This window comes from Oxyura jamaicensis, chromosome 3 (assembly GCF_011077185.1).
Source record: "Oxyura jamaicensis isolate SHBP4307 breed ruddy duck chromosome 3, BPBGC_Ojam_1.0, whole genome shotgun sequence".
NCBI classification, from domain to species: domain Eukaryota; kingdom Metazoa; phylum Chordata; class Aves; order Anseriformes; family Anatidae; genus Oxyura; species Oxyura jamaicensis.
In genome coordinates this window covers 80,592,730-80,610,197 of record NC_048895.1, presented here as the reverse complement: position 1 = coordinate 80,610,197, position 17,468 = coordinate 80,592,730, and the positions used below count along the sequence as shown (strand labels likewise).

Genomic DNA, 17,468 nt, shown 5'->3' with positions numbered 1-17,468 from the left:
AGGTTGGACCAGATGAACTTAGAGGTCTTTTCCAACCTGAATGATTCTATAAAATAGAAGAGAGATCACTAAAAGGTAAATCCCCATTAGGCTTCTTGACAAGCACGTGTCTTAAAGCTGGAAATGAAAGCACATACTATTTGCTGTGAATTTTTTTTTTTTTCCAGATAAGAAAATAGTCTACCAGTGGAACAAGGAAACAATATAGATAAAACAAAAAAATTAAAAATTAAATACAAAAATAATTTTCTGTCTGATCCATCCAGTACAAGACAGTGCCTGAGAACTTTGAGATAAGTGTCCCAAAAGAGAGAGATATACTTCCTAAGAACCAGATAAGTTTGGTTCCCTCTCCTGATCTTTGTTAAGCGCAGGAAACAAAACACTTTCAGGAGTAAGGCTACCAGATGGTCATCAGATCTCAGACATCACAGCTTAGTATCTGAGTTACTTAGAAAGATGTTCTCCATTGTTTCATAAAACTCCTAATTTCTTCCTCACGAGACAATTTTTATTTTTGTATCTTTCTTAAATTGTATTATATCTTCTCTAATCAATGCTACCAAAAAGCTAAAACAAACCAAAAAGAGATGGGGCCTGAAACATGCTCAAGTTTGTCTCTTATTAAATTAGAAGAAATCTATACTATTATGGAATAGATAATAATGAAAGCCAAAAGAAGCAGGCCAGATTTTAAGCTCAGAAAGCCAGCAGAAAGAAGACATACAGTGCAAGTTCTAGAAATATAGCCATCTTCCAAGAAAATGAGTTGTAAAGAATGAAAATCTAGTAAGGTTTCTGATGACTAGCTAGAGGGCTTTCAGTCTGGATGACCTTTCTTTAAACTAACTATGTATTTTAAAATACCTCTCCACATTCACAATGCATCAGCAGTACTCTCGTATCATACGCTTAAGGAACGAATATGGATGGATTTTTCTATCAGGAAAACCTTATTTCCTCTACAGCAAATAACAGTGCCTCATTTTAACGAATGATACAGCAAATTGGATTTATCTTGATACAATGCTTAGCATTAACTACGACCTTGCAGAAATTCTTTTGCTGTGGACATTTTTACCTATCAAGTGAAATATGAATGTTCTCTTAAAACAACATGACAGAGAGGAACAAACTTGATATAATTAGTTATTTGAACAAAACAAAACCAAAGCAAAAAAGATATGGCTGCTAAGTTCTAAGGCTTTTCCCACACAGGTTTGAAAATAAAAAAGAAGCTGCATGAAAGGACTTTCAAATAGACTTACAGACCTTTTCTCCAGAGAGGAAATGCACAATACTGAGTCTGATTACTGCATGCTGCTTTTAAGTTGTTACATTAAAAGCATACAAATTTGCTATTTCATAGGAATAACTATAATCATACTATAAAAATCTTGGTCTCTGTGTCTAATTCCTGTACTCAGCTAAGATTCTGCCAAGAATCAGCCACCCACTGTTAACAGTGTTCGATCTCCATTACTCCAGTGCCTTTATTCCAAGTTTACTAACAGAAAGCAATGACCCAGTTCTTTGCAAACAGCTTGCACATGCACAGTAATCACCGAGTGAACTCCATGTCCAGTCACAAGAACAGGCAGCAACTGGAGTAGAATTTTCTTCCCTTAAAGGTCCGTACCAGCAATACCATCCAAATGCTGAAAGGACTCATTAAGTAACACACCTTGCATGTGACCCAGTCAGCGCAGAGACAGTGTTTCATGAACTCTACCAAAGGTGCAAACTCAGGCTCATCAGCATGGTACAGGCAGCATTTTTTAAAGTCAGCTTCAGTGAGTTCGTTACTATTTATGAGGGCACCACACTTTTAAAATACAGGTACCTCTGTAGAAACATGCCACAGACTTTAGTCAAACAACAACTGGAAACAAGGACTGTGTTTCCCCATCACCAACCCAGAAGCATTAATGTCTCTCTGCTGTTGCTCTAGCTAATGTCTCCTTTTCAGAACTGAAGAAACTGAAAGAGCTACACACACACCTTTGTGAAAAAGCAGAAGGAAAAAATCTCTCAGGATTCTCTGAACTCTACATTCTTACTCAAAGCATGGGCTATGTCATGGGGGACAGAGAGCACACTCCATACACTTCCAAAAGCCCACACAGAGCAGGCGGGGCTGACTTTGACCTACCAAATCTGAAAATTTTGACTGGCCAAGGCTAAGCTACCTTAGGAATATTATTAATATTGTTTGTTTGCTCAAAATTAGTGGGAAGTTCTAAAATAAACAGTGAATACATTAGGATAGCTGTCAAGACAATAAGTAAAACATACTGAAGATGCTATTAATCTACAGATTCATAGGAATTAAAATTCAAAGTTACCTCCAGTCCAGCTTTTCAACCAAAAAGGCACAGATCAGAAATCCAGTTCTATTGAAACCATGCGTGCAATGGACACCTATACGAAACAAGAGAAGAACATAATCATTTGAAAGTAGTTTTAACAAACATGTTTTAGTTTCACAAGTGTTTTCTGGATCCTTCTATTTTCATCAGTAACACAAATGAGTTATCTTCCTTCCTATCAAGGCATCCCAGATTGCTTAATGCATACAAGCCTAAAAAAAATTACTACATTCTTCCTGCAAATTATTAGCAGAAGAATATAGGATACTTCAGACTGCCCCAACTGACTAGAACACTAACTTAATGCAACTCTAGTGTGGCTAATACAGACAAGATTCAAAATTGTTCTTTGTTTCTTTCTTTGTTTTGTTTTTTAATGAATGATCAAACACTTATCAGAGTACACTGCAGTAAAATTCAATAATGGTGCTTTAATGGATTCAACCAACATTCCATTTATTTCACACCATCAGGCATAAAAATCATACCCAGATTACCCAACTTCAAGCTTGAAAGCAGTGTCAAGACTACAACTCCATGTCAAATGTGTAATTACCATGGTAAGACCAGACATACCGATTCCAGAGCAAAAAAAAAAAAAAAAAAAAAAAAAACTAAAAAAGAAAATTATACAACAATATAATCGTCTTCAACTACTAAGCTTTTCAATTTAAGAAGAAAAAAATAAAAAATAAAAAAATTTCCCCTCTCTTTTACTGAATTCATTCCCCAGTGAAAGGAGGAGAAAAGTCGAACATTGGAACTCCCTTTTTTCCCTCCATTTCAAGGCAACAGCACCATCTAGTGATACACAAACCAAGTCTGAAACTTGTAGGGCTAAAATGATATGAAGGATTCAGGCAAAACGTTGACATTCCTCACAATGCATTTTTTTTAAATGGCAAACACCACAGCATCAAAGTTTCCACTCACACCAAATGCAATTATTCTTAATATTAACGTATTTTACAGTTCTGACTAGAAAGCAGGCTTTTATTGATTTACTTATTTCTCTCCCATAGTTAGCAGAGTAAGTCAGCAGTAATTTGAGCTTCCCTTCTTAAAAAAGCAAGGCAAGAAATACTAGGAGTTTCTTGGACTCACACATTCTAACCATTAATAACAACAAAAACCGTAACTGGCATCAAATGAAATTAATTTTAGCTTCCTTATAGAATTCGTTCCCAGCAATCACTTCTCCTTTGTTTTCTGCTTAAGCAAAATCTTTGTGTTTTGTTTCCTTGAAGTTGGCAGGCATATTGCAGTCCTTCAAGTTGCAAAAATAAAGCTTCCATCCTATAGAGTACTAGCTGAATACAAAATGTTGATCACTTATCATTCACATTTCAGGCTCTTTTCATGTCTAATCTTAACACTAGCAATGAAATGGCACACAATTGCTATCAATAAGCCCTGCAGCTGTTACTGCTACCAAAAAGGTTAAGTCAATAATTTTATACACGTGACAAAGATAAGAAGCATTTCAGCAATGAGACCAATGGCTTGGAAAGGAATGGTTGCACAGGGTGCAGTACTCTATCACTCTTGCAGACTGCTTTCCCTCCTGATAAAAACATCCTCCACAGCAATCCCCCTGATGCTCTTTCAGAAAAAGTTTCCAGAACAAGAAATAACCTTTCTGTAACTAATGGAAGGGAAATGGAATATCCCAACATTGATTCTGTGATTCACTTTCGCTACAAAGGCCTAAACTACAGGTCAAGAGCTTATTGAAGACATTGATTCATTTCTATGGAGAAAAAAAGTAAATTAAGAATCAAGAAAAAAAATACTCTAAATAGCGTAAGAACATTCCAAAATTCATGTAAATCCAAAAGTTAATGACTCAACACTAAAAGCGGCATTTTAAAAGTGTAAATAGCAGTTAAATGGGTCTGCTATTTCATGCGTATCACAGTGCTGTCCATATTCCATATAAATTGCTGACCCGTAACAATGTTTCATTTTCTGCTATACTGCCAACCGCTGATCCCACTCGCTCTCATTTAGCGGTTTTTCATATCACATACTTGTACTACAGTTCAGGGAAGAAAACAGAGGTCTCAAATTAAAACTTCATTCCATGAGGAATACAGAAGTATCTGAAAGGAAATCACGTGAAGAACTTAATAATGTGCTTCAATTAAATGTCTCAGCATTGATAAAAATTAGGTTCTCAGTGACAGGTCAAGAAGCGATGGGCACAGATTGAAATATAAGAAATTTTATTTAAATGTAAGGACAAAAAGAAACAAAACCCTTTTTATTTTAAGGGTGACCAAACACTGGAAAAGGTTGCCAGAAGGTGTTGTGGAGTCCCCATACTTGGAGACTGTCAACACCTAAAGGAACACAGTCCTAAGCGACCTGCTCTGAGGTGGGGTGATAGGCTGAGTGGTTTCCAGAGGTCCCTTCCAACCTCCACTATTCCAAGATTCTGTATGAATTCTGAACTCCGTGAGCAAACTGGCTTAGTTTACCAAGCTCTTATCAATGACACCTACACAAACAACTGTTCTATCTGCTTCTAAGTCATACAGACACTCCTCACTCCTTTTCAGTCAGGTTGCAGAACTATCAAAGGTGCCCAAGGACAAGACCCCTTCTGAATGTGGAAACAAAGCTGCGCAGTAATTTCTTGTCTCTGATAGTTTGCGGTAAGAAGGGGAAGATGCTAAAACCTATCTCAATTAATACTTAGCTACATATATGGTTAAATATGCTACTCATTAAAGAATGTAGATGGGAACCTAACGAGAAGATGTAACAAGGAAGATATCACTCAAGGCCAACGGATAAGGGAAGGATGAACGACTCATTAGGGACGGATAAGGGAAGGATGAACAACTCATTAGGGAAGGATGAACAACTCATTGGCAGGAAACAAGGCAAAGATAAGCAAAAACTCCTAAATACTCTCCAACAGGAGGTCAAAGTCCAGAAAGGTAAAAAGTTTAACTTCCTCTTCCTCCTTGCCTTCATCCTGAAGGACCACAGCCCGTGACCACCAGGCTACATTGCGCAGGCGCAACCGGGAGGAGCTAAGGGTGGGGAGTATGGAAACGAGTACTAGGAAGAGATCCGCCTTTTGGGAGAAATGAATGAATATGTATTAGAGCTCAGGTAATACGTAACAGTATTCATGTATAAAGCCGTGGGAAGCGACCGGGAAGGCACGCACTTTTTTGAAGGAAGCTATTCCCAGTGCACCGTAACAAAGTATACCTCCTTTACAATCCTATGGCTGTGGAGTCATTTCCACTCGTCAGCAGATAGAGTTGAATATTACTGTGCTTACCAGAAATCAGAATAAAGTGCTCTTACTAGAACTAAAATTCACCTGAGAACTTATTCTGCTCCGAACAAAGTCAGCCTTACGACATTTGAGTAATCACTATGAGACACTATACTACAGAAACACTTAGCCTAATGTTTACTACCAATTTCTAGCAAATAATCAGCTTTTTTGTGAAATTTGTTACAGAATAACTGATAACTCAGTTACCAGATACGACTTCAAGGAAGCCAGACCATCGAATGCTAAAACAACAATCAGGCAATGCATAACCTTCATCTGTATCAGCAGAAGTTTCAAAAATGTACTGCAGGTATTTTGTGTTTGTAGACAGTTCTTAAGCCTGTGTATTTTCTGCATAAATTCATTAGCTGGATTCAAATTGACTTATGCAGAAACCTACCGGTTTCTGTAAAACTAGTAGTTTACTCTGAAAATAAATAAATACATCTAATTTATATATGCATAAACAGTGTACTGCAGAAATTCTTTGGCTTATATAAATTAACAGCAAAAACTAATTAAAACGGATAAAAGAAGACATACCTATAAGCTCTGAGGGATTCTTATCACTGAAGTGTTCACATACACGGATAAATGTTTCTGTATTCTCAGGTGTAGGACACTCACCATGCCTGATAAACATGGGAACACATGGGTTAGGAGAAAGTTTTGGAGAAAGGAAGGGAGGGGGGATTAAGGAGGGGAAGAGTAATTACTTCAGTGTGATCTTTGAAGTTAAAAACTAAACATTAAAATAGTGAAGACAACTTACCCTTTACACTGGAGCTTTATATATTTAATTCCCTCTTTCTCTATATCATTCCTATCATAGAATCTAGTAGTGTTGGTCAAGTCCACCAGCAAACCCATTTTAACCTACAAAATAAAAATAAAGTTATTGCATATATTTGGTCCAAATATTAACAAATAAATATTATTTGGTTAATAACATCCAAATTAAGAACAGTAGCAGGCTGTTCCAAGCTTCAAATTTCTCAAATACTGTGTTCCAAAAGAACTATATAAACTTCTTTCTACCACCACAGTCATTTTTTCTTTGTGAAATCTTGTGTCTGAATTAGCACTGGTCAATTCAAAAAACTCAATGTTTCCCCTAAAAATCTCCAAATAAGAAAAATCTGCTAACACCAAAAACGTGTATATTAAAGATGTATTTAAACATGTTAGAAGACAAAGCTGAATCAGGAGCTCTTACACTTCACATAAAACGTTAAACACAGAGTACCATAAGAAAAAATACCTACTGAGGCTTACATAGAAGTACCCTCTTAGAAAAAACTTACCTTAATTTATTCATCTGTTAGAATGCAAAACAACACTGTTTTAAGTTTAAAACAAAAATCCCTTAAATTCCAAGCAATATTTTATTCAAAGCTGAGATGTTAAAAACTTTGAAATCTTCAAAGATGCTGCTGGTTAAGTAAGGTTGTAGTTTTAACCCTACAGACTTTGGGATATACCTGAATTAAGGTTACCTTGTCCACTCTACTCTGATGTGTCCCCTTGTGTGTGTGTTTGATTTTACAACTGTAACATAGTAGCTCTTTTACAGCAGCCTTACAGAAGTTACTGTGTTTAAAAAAGCAAGATGGAGAGCAGAAACTCCAACGGGTGGCATCCTACACACAGCTCATCAGCATCCTACTGATTCCTCACTGAAGCTAACAAGGGAAATTAAACTCTTCAAATTTCATAAGATTTCTTAACACAACGGTGGAAAACCCTTTATTCCAGGTTCTGGGGAAACATGTGCCTTCAGGTCACAGACACAGGAAGTCACAGAGAAACAGAACAGGGAAAAAAAAGAAAAGTTACATGGCAATCTGCTGACTTGACGCTGGCCTTCTCCATTCTATGGAATTCCATCATTGGTCCATGCAAAAGTTCTTCCAAGCATAAATCTCCCCCTGTTACTGCACAAAAACAGCCTACTAGCACACCTGTGTGCTGAAAGCATTCCTGGTTTCCTACTTTATACGTACAAGTAATTGCTTTTGGTCAAAAAGCAAAATGTCATGCTTTCAGGTAGGATTCTCACCATGAAGTCGGATGTCTATTTAAAAGCCATTTTACAAGTAGTCTTTCAGCAAAAACCTCTGTCTATAGTCTTGTCTTTTTAAAGAGAGACATCAATAGTGCACTAAAAAATACATTACCACTGAAGCACGTTACGCATGCAGAACACCATGTCTTCAGTATGTTTAAAACTCCAGCACACATTCATAAACAGGGTTCTGACCAGTTTTTATTTACCTGAAGGTGAACAGACTGCTAATAATTTAGAACTACAGCTAGAGAAATTACAACTTAAAACACTGCTTCCAGACAATTCAGAGAAGATAAATTTCTATTTTAACTGGAATACAGTTCACACACAGCAGATTCACTCGAGTATGTAAATCAACCCCTGAGGCCAATTTCCAATTCTCTACAGAGGTAGTCATGCGTGGCACTCAAAGTTCTTATGATGTGTTTTCATATTTTTATATTTAGAAGTGTCATAGTGTTACGTCAGAAGCACTAAGTATGTGTACTCTAATATCTACATCAGTTCTAAATTCCTCCTTCTTTGTCTAATTCAACTTGAATATTTTATTCAGAATGGTTTACCGAGACTGTTTTGCGGAAATACGAGCTACTTCAGTAGCAGTCCACCTGAAAACAATGTTTTATCATCTGAAATTTCAAGTATTTGGTGTCATTGGAGCTGCTAATCATATGGACTGACAGCATATTATCCAGTGATAAATTTTGTAGGAAGTATACAAAAGGCAATTAGTTTAATGATTTCTTTCCTCCCCCTCCACTTTCAACAGCATTTAGCAATCATCTCAGAGATTACTTAATTGACAAGTAAGACCATGCAAGATTTCCAGGTGCTATGCTCTAGGCTCATAACACTGAGATAAAGCAGATAAAAACAATTGTTTGGAGCACAATGGCGTATTCTCACAACAGTACCTCCAGGTGAACATACAGGACAACAGGCTAGGAAAGAAAAGCAAAACATAAAAGGGTGAAAAGTACATCTAAAATGAGATAGGTAGATGAAAACTATTTAGGTATTTTCCTACTGTTTACACAAGCAATGGCTCTGTGTAGGGAATCTGTAGTGTCTTAGTGTCTTCCTTAGCATGCCCTGCCCGAAGGAAAATAGAGCAATTGTCTTTCGTGTTCTGCATCCTATCCGGTGCATGGCTAAAGTTGACAAAAAGGCTGGTAAAAGAATCAGCTGTGTTTTCCTCAGAGTGCCCTAAGCCATGTAAACAGCCCCCTAAATACCTCCTGCCCAACTGCATAGCTAAGCTTGACAAACTATTCTATCTAAAATAAAAGTTAGGTATAGTACTTAAAAGATATCCCCAGCTAAAGGGAAAAAAATATTTTCAAAGTAAGATTAAAATTATGTTTTCATTGAATCTTAAAGTGAAGGACTTGCATTCAGTTTCAGCATAAGTAAGAAAAGACACTCCAAAATGCAAATTACTCTTGAATAAAATGTTTTATCATCTGGTAGTCTGTGTATAGGAAAAAGCAGGTGTCAGGAAAATGAGCTGATTAATAAAATCATGAAGACAAATTAAAAGGTAACACCATTTAATATTGCAAGTTGTAACAGAGAGCTACAAAAAAAAAGTGTAAGTTATGAAATATAGTTTAACGTCTTCCCCTCCAAAAGATACAATTCCACATTACTATTGAAAACTCAAAGCCAGTTCCCAATCCCACGGTTCTCAAATATCAATGGTTTCAAATGCTCCCACAAGAAGCTTCCAAACTTTCCCAAACTCCTCCTGCAATGAAGAGTTATCACTGAGAAGCAAGAAAGTTCAAAAATTAATTTCATATCAAAACATTTAAGCCCAAAGGATACTCAAGTTTTTCCTTCAACTTTTAGAAATCACTCTTTTAAATGTATTCACGTACAGACTTCTGTCTCCTGACTGACCTACAGAACCCAGGAGAACACTTCAATGCTCTTCAGACTCAAACCGTCTCCAAGTTGCCTTTAATGTTGCATTCAATGTTTGCATTTAATTTTGGGGATGTTGCATTTAATTTGAACAGGAGGATGATACAAAGGAAAGCATCTGTTAAGGAGGGAATTCAGAACTACAGGAAGTTAAGGAGGGAAATTCAGAACTACTATTCCTTTACAATTATTACAAATTATTTGTAAGTGGAGATCCTGTGAAGTGACTGTGTTCCTCATGTTTTTTACGGAGCAGTAAACTACAGGCATCTGGTACAATTTAGTCAAAACTATGAAATGGAATGTAGAGCTTAAGGCCTGAAATCAAAGTATACAATTATGAGACTCCAAAAGCCAGAAGACATACAGGTACTACAGGAATTGAAATACTTCAGTCACTGAACTGGAGTTACACTGTGCTTGCACTTGGTCTGATGGACCACCGTTCTCACCTATTGCACAGTTTCTAGTACATGGACGTTCGTCATGCAGGTCCTTTGCTCTGCTCCCAAACCCTGGAACCAAAACATGTTTGCTCCTAGAAAGTTCTTAATAGGAGCTGATATTTGAAGGACTACCAAAGTAAAATAGACAGTTACCCACTGGAAAAAAAAAAAAAAAAAAAAAAAAACTTCTTCCATCCAACGTTTGGTATGAATCATCCTTCAGTCCATCATTAAATGACACAGCTTTGGAAGAAAGAATAAATTGTTGAGCAACTTCTCATTAAAGTGAATATATATTTCTCACAAGGGCTGTTGCAACAATAAAATCTTACTGCATTGCAACACAATTTAACTAGATTTTTTTCTTGCTTGTAAAAGATGAGTGAATAGAAGAAAAAGTTCACCTTGAAACCATCACCTTGAAACCATCACCTTTTACATACAATAGCATCAGAGTCTTCATACTTATTTTGGCCATTCTCTCTGTGTCCTCCTGCTGTTACAAAAAGCCTTCTCCCTCTCACTTTCTCACATTCCAGCTATCTCAAGGTACTAATGCCTTATGCATGCGCTCTTCTGCTGCTGAGCATATAAACAGGCTTAGCTACGTTCTCCTTGCATGACCCCAGAAGTTTCTCATTAGACACTGGAACTTGAAAACATCCTCCCCAGGAGGGTGAGAGCAATACTACAATGCAGTGAATTCTCTCCACTCCCTGGACTTTTTTCTTTTTTATGATTTTTTATTTGAGGAAAGTAGTTTAAATCAGTGACTGAATTTATCTGTTAAACCAATTATGTGGCTGAAAACTGTTAAGTAGTTTTCTAAATAGGAATTATTCTGAATTAACTAATGCCATAGCTCTTTGTGACAGAAATAAAATGAACTTTTATAAAGCATGAATACTACTAACTTACCTACTACTCAAGAAAGAAAAAGAAATTATTCACATTGTCACCAATTGCTTCGCCAGTATTTTTAATAAGACCATTAAGATACTGTGTCAGTATCAGCAATTTTAAGAAAAAAAGAGTTGCCAGCCCTTACCAAATCTGTGTCTAACATTCAGATTTTCAGCAACCGCACAGGAAGCTTTTTAGGCACAGTTCCACCTTAGTTCCTCTCAGACAGACATCGTCTTAAATGCTGAACCCCTACCTTCAAACATCTGCGCTAACAGCAATGCCTCACCATCACCAAAATCTGGATGTCAAAGTTTCTGCTGAAATCTCTAATTTGGCAGACAAATTGTATGGACCTAAGTAACACCAGGGTTTCAGAAGTGACTCACTTGGCAAAGTAAGAGCATTTAACACAGAGAAATAAAGTGATGACAACCGTGCCCAGTGAGTTACTTTTCACTTGGGAAAATCCACTTTTCTAAGTCTCCTCAATTGCACTTCCATCTCACGTTGCCAGACTGCTGGTAAATTCCTGATCTAGAAATGCAGCTCTCTGGCAACACATTGCCTATCTTGGCAAATCAAAAATTGTTCAATAGATTTTATGAAGCTATGGAGAAATTATACATTCTGCTTACTAAACAAAATGAGCAATACGCTAGCAGAGAACCACAAGCTGATACCTGCACTATTAGACTAACCATTTAACATCACTAAGACTTAATAAATCTGTAGCATTGCAAAACAACGGACTGATACGCCTCATGGAAAGGCTATGAAGGTTCACTGTGATGTATTTTTTTTTTGGTGAAAAATCACGAGCAGGCAAATACTCAGAAATTCTGAGCAAGTCTTTGAAGTTCTCTACAATTTTAAAATATACAGAATTTTAAATTACTTTAAACCATGAGTAAGATTGCTTATGGAAATCTTCTAGGAATGGCCATTAAAGCTGATCAGAGTCAAAAAATGTGTATTACAAAAAAGAGAAGCCCAAATGGAATTTAGACACACAGATCCAAGCATTCAAACAATAAAAGTCCTACCAGTTCAGGCACATGGGCTTCACATTTGCCCACTGGTACCTCTATCAATGCTACACCGAGCACCTCACCATCTACCCCATACCTAAACCCAAATAAGATTCACAAAATGGAATTTCCCATATTTCAGCCACCAGACTCTTGATGCTTAAGCTCCAGATGTTAAACAAATTCAGAATTAATCTTAGATCAACAGAAAAAAAATAAAGAAAAAACGTCCCTACCATGATTAGCTTTATAAACTACATAGCCAAAACAAGTGGTGCCCACCCTCTATAGAAGAGTTTAATAGGTTTAATAGACAGATCAGAAGAATAAGGTCGCATGCCTTTCTTTTCCTGGGATGTTCAAAATCCCATCTCCAGATGCACCCAGCTATGCACAGCACTGCACAGACCTCTACATTAGATGAAAGGCTGGAAAGGTCCTGTTCCCAGCAAAGCTGTACAGTCATGCAAAACAACACCCCCATTGATGTAGGCAGACAGAAACAATGACCACAAGTTCCATGAAATTTGCCTTTCTTTTTTAAATGTTTTCACTCAAATAAGCAAAATCGCAGCTTAACATACCCATACACAAGAGTCATCTGTAAAACTCTAAGTTATCAAAATTTTGCCAATGACATCTAACCAAGGTGTGACAGTAGTGACAGAAAAGAGTGAGGTTCTCGCTGTTAACACAGCAAATGACCTGGAGAATTTTTTACAATTCTTGCTTATAGTAAAATTGTATTTCAGAAACTCAGAAGTTGTGGAGAAAAAAATAAAGTTTTTTTTTTAAATATTTTTTCTGTACACGTGTCCCAAAGGAAGCCATCAACATTTTTCTTAAACCTGAAAAGCAACAGTTGAGTAAGTATTAATACCAACAGTAAAATTTCAATGAATAGAAAATTTCGCTTTACCTTCAGGCTCTTTAAGTAGTTGGACAACATGCTTGGGTGAAAACGATTTTCTTCGGCAACCTGATCATCATATCTTGGTCCTAACATTGTCTTCAAAGGTAAAAACTTCCCTACAAAACACAACCAAATTTTGCAGCATTTTATGTATACTCATGTATAAGTTCACTTACAACTTTGTGATTTCAAAGCAATATAAGCAGATTTAGAGGTTCATCTACAATGAAAAACAACGGCAGGAAAAGTATTAACAGCTCAGTGGGAATTTTTCTTAGCTACAAATCCTCTGAATGTGCAGAAAAGTTTAGAATGAAATACAGGTCAGAGCATCAGAAAGTGCTATTTTAAAAGTCTTAGCTAGTTTTTATCTGTGATTTAGGCTGCAGAGCTAGAGCACGGAAGAGAACAAACTAAATTTAAACTCGTCAGACTTAAAACCATGGAAAAACAACGTTAAATGCCAGTTTGTTACCCAGCCTTGTGAACTGCAGCTTGGAGTACCTGCAAGCATAAAAGATGGTGAAGATTTCTGCAAAGCAACGCGGTTGGCCCAGAAGAGCTGTGCACCACCGATCTGTCCAGCGTGCTCCCTAAGGCTTGCTGGGAGTCCTGCTGCTGTGTTACAGCCAGGCACGGTTCTCCCTCCCAAACACAATGCCTGTGTGTGGCTCAGGCACCGTGTAAATCACAAAACCGACAAACTTGATGGGAATTCATACTTATGGACTACAGCCACCAGACCCTAAAACACCAGGATTTATTTAACACTGCTTGTTTTCTTCCATCCTTCATATCTACCGCAGAAGATCCCCAATAACCTCCGAGGAGGTCTCTGGTGCTTCCCAGCAGGACCCCAGCAAGCTGTGGGCATGGCTCTTCCCGGGGAGCCCAAGGCAGCAGCACGCCTACCTCCTGCTGCAGTCCCCAGGACCCCACGCAGTGGCAAGCTGCAGAAAAAGGACTTAAATTCATGGAAAGAAAGGGGCCTGGCATAGCTGCCCCGCTGCAGCCAGGGGGCTGACACAGGCAGGAAGTAAAGCTGGGGGAACCTCCGCATTTTCTGCGCATGGAAGTGCAAAACCCCAAAATTTTCATCCTTTTAATATAAAACTGCTTCCATGTTATTAAAAACACAGCCTTTCTAAAAACAGAGCAAATGCAAGCATTTAATTGTATCACACAGAAGAGCAGCAGAGAGGCTTTGTAATGCAGGAAGAACCCCAGACACACATCTTTCTAGGAAAGAAAGCGCCGCTAGATGCTGAGGTTGTGGAAATATATGTTCAAGTTCTTCTGATAGCAATTAACCTACCTATTTCCCGGATTAAAGAAAGACAATTCACTCTCTATATAACGACAATTAAAAATATAAAATAAGAGAAGTTTAGAAACTTTTAAAAAGCTTTCCCTATTTAGAAACACCAGAACCCACTCAACATTTTGAACTCACCAGGGGACACTTTTCTATGCCTTTTCTCATACTATTTCAGGCACCTGTTCAGCTGTGCAATGTAGAGGAACGACCCACTCAAACTTGCAGTTTCACATCATTGGGTGAATCAGCACAGCTCACCCTAATGCCAAGCAACTCTTCTAAAGTACTCAATAAAAATACTGTTAACTCATCAAGACTGCACATTTCATAAAAGAAAAAAAATCCTCCCACTTTCAGCAAAGCGAAAGCACAAGGAATGAAAAGACACTAATACACCCATTGCATTCAGCTAGGAATCAAGTTTTGAGAGAGAAGCTCATTGATCTTTGTGAAAATGGAAGAACGCATCCCATTCTCACTGAATGAGCACGCAAGTGTCTGCTGAGAGCTTTTCTTTTCTGCAATACATCCACAGAGACCTCTGTAGCCTTAAATTCTATCAGAACATCTTTTGTATTTTCACATAAGCATCTAGATTTTTAGGAAAGAGTCACTAAGAAAAGAGAAGATGGGCAGTTACGGAAAGGAAACTGCGAAGCTTCACACAACTTGGTAGCTCAGGTTTGATGCTGACCAGCCACACAAGAAACGACCTTACTGTCACGCTTGTCCAAGACCACTCCAACCTGCAGAGCTTCAGGAAAAGTTATTCACACAATCATCATATGCTTTAGATGGTAATAACTTTATAGCCTCTTCAACTCATCTGACTATCAGAAAAATCCCTCCCATTACCATACTTCCCTCCGCCTTTCCTCTAAGGCAAGGAAAAAATTCTAAACTTTCCTAGTAATGTGGGAACTATAAATAAGGCGGTCGCTACAGTTTCTGCTACAGATCTGACATACAGTTCATGCTAAAGAAGAGTTGCAAACAGGTATTACTACAACACTCCTTCAGCCTTCACGCGTAAGGATTTGAAAATTAAATAAACAATTCTTTATGTTGAACAAGATGAACTGACAGTAGCAAGGTGGTATCTTACATGGACATCAAAGCACCCAAAATGTGTAACTAAACTAAATTACAAAAGTACTTCAATACCTTGATTGAATTCTCACACTTCACAACGTTACCAGAACCCTGGCTTACCTTATTACCTAATACCAAAATTAATTTCAAATTTGGCAAATAGTTTTGGAAAGTGGATGCTAAAAACCACTGTCCAAATTAGAGCTGCCTGTGTAAAAGATGGTATTTCTTTAGGATTAAAAACAGGTAAAAATCCTAAACGTAAGAGTATGTCAGACATACTGTATAGACATCAAGTGGATAACTCAGAGAAATCAAAGCGAATAACTTAAGACTTCAAATTTCCTAAATACGGGTTCACATTTAGTCACATTTTTCATCTTTTATTAAAGGTTTTATCTAGAGCATGCCAGTGAAAAAGCTACCCGTAACGTAGCCTAGTTTTTTGTGACATGAAGCTATTAATTCAACATGTGGCAGTAGCTACGAATAATTTATGACCACGGTTATGTTTAGATTGAACATTGATTAGGAAGGTTAAACACAATGGAAAATGACCAAGGTTCAGCAAGGGGAACTTCAGTAAGATGAAATAGTCAGTAAAATCTGCAATTAAAAAGAATATATAAAAAAATAAGAGTCTTATGCCTCAAGAACTGCTACAGTGGGCCAAAGCACCCACTACACTTAGTACCTCATCGCTGAATCACGTCAATAACAGACGCCTAGGAAAGAATATAAAACAGCAACGACCACGACCCATCGGCAGATGACTCCCTCAAACTACAAGCAGGTAAATCAGCAGCTTTCAACCAGAGGTGTTATCTCCACATGCAATAGAGATGTTCTTAATAATAACTGGCAGTTCTGCATGCAACTAATAGGAATCAATATCTGACTGCAAGACATCGCTGAGACACTTCTCTTGTCTCTTCCTCAGTATCTTGCTCGCTCTCTCTGTGGCAGAGAGAAAACAGACCTGACTTTGGGGGACCACACAAGGTAGGCACCTGCAAAGACAGAGATGCCAAGGCTGAAGCAACCTGGTAACTTCAGTTATAAGAGTTCAGGGAAAGCTTTTTGTCAAGTGCATGACTGAACTGCTACGACAATACAGTACGAAGTGAAAATGTTCCGTAACATCAGTGGCAGCAGAACACCAGTACCTTAAGAAGTAAACTGGGCAACAGAGATCCACTCACTTCATTCAGAATGAACCTAAATGAACCCCATCTCGGCCAGCAAAAGAGCTCCAGACCTCACTAGTTCTTGTATTTGAGGTCACCTAGAAATTACAGATGCCACAACCATAAGCCAAGAGGGTCATGATCAAACACTTGATGATTATTAGGTCCACAGAAGCCAGACAAACCTTAGCAACATTATGACTGTTATAGTGTCAAATGGGAAGTCATGCATAGAGGCTTACAAATTTGTTTGAAATGCTAATTAAAACTGGAATATACAACATCTGGCAGACAATTTTAAAATTGATCGTTGTTGCTTATGCATCACTAAAATAGTAAGATGCGTTTGAACGTAGAGTAACAAGAGGGGAGAAGATGGATAGTGCATTGTGACTTTTGATTAAGTTGTACACACAAAAAAAGAACACTAAAAATTAAGTGAACATAAGAATGCATTGCGATAAAGCAGACAAAGAAATGAACAACTTTTTTTGTGTGCGCTGTAATTTTTTTGTGTAGGACCACAGTGAACAGAAAAGTTACCTTGCAGCTACTGAATAAGCAAAGACACAAGCAGTCACTGCACAGCAGATGACATGCTGATGAACCACATTCTGGCTTAATCGCTGCCAATGTTTTGCAGCAGCCATGGCTTAAGAAACAAACAAAACCGACAACTTCTAGAGGTCAAGAACTTGCTGAGAAGAAAAAGAACAGATATTTGTTAGTCTATTTTTGTCATGGTCAAAGGTTAACAACTTACACTATCAAATTTATTACTAGATAAAAAGCAATACATTTGCTAGCCATCAGGAAAAAAAAGGGAGATAAGGGAGATAAGAAGATAATACTGTTATTTAATAAAGTCAAGCTCAGAGAAACATGAAGAATTTGAGGGAAAACAGTAACCCATAAGA

At 37.6% G+C, this 17,468-nt stretch overlaps 1 protein-coding gene across 1 annotated transcript in view; it reads right to left on the bottom strand.

Annotated features, from left to right (window-relative positions):
- RNGTT (RNA guanylyltransferase and 5'-phosphatase) overlaps nt 1-17,468 on the bottom strand; it is a 184,984-nt gene that overhangs the window by 166,408 nt on the left and 1,108 nt on the right. The window contains exons 2-5 of the mRNA XM_035321474.1: nt 12,961-13,070; nt 6,440-6,543; nt 6,211-6,299; nt 2,346-2,421 (exon numbers count right to left, since the gene is read on the bottom strand). Coding sequence (XP_035177365.1) covers nt 2,346-2,421; nt 6,211-6,299; nt 6,440-6,543; nt 12,961-13,070 — 379 coding nt within the window. The remainder of the gene's footprint in view (nt 1-2,345; nt 2,422-6,210; nt 6,300-6,439; nt 6,544-12,960; nt 13,071-17,468) is intronic.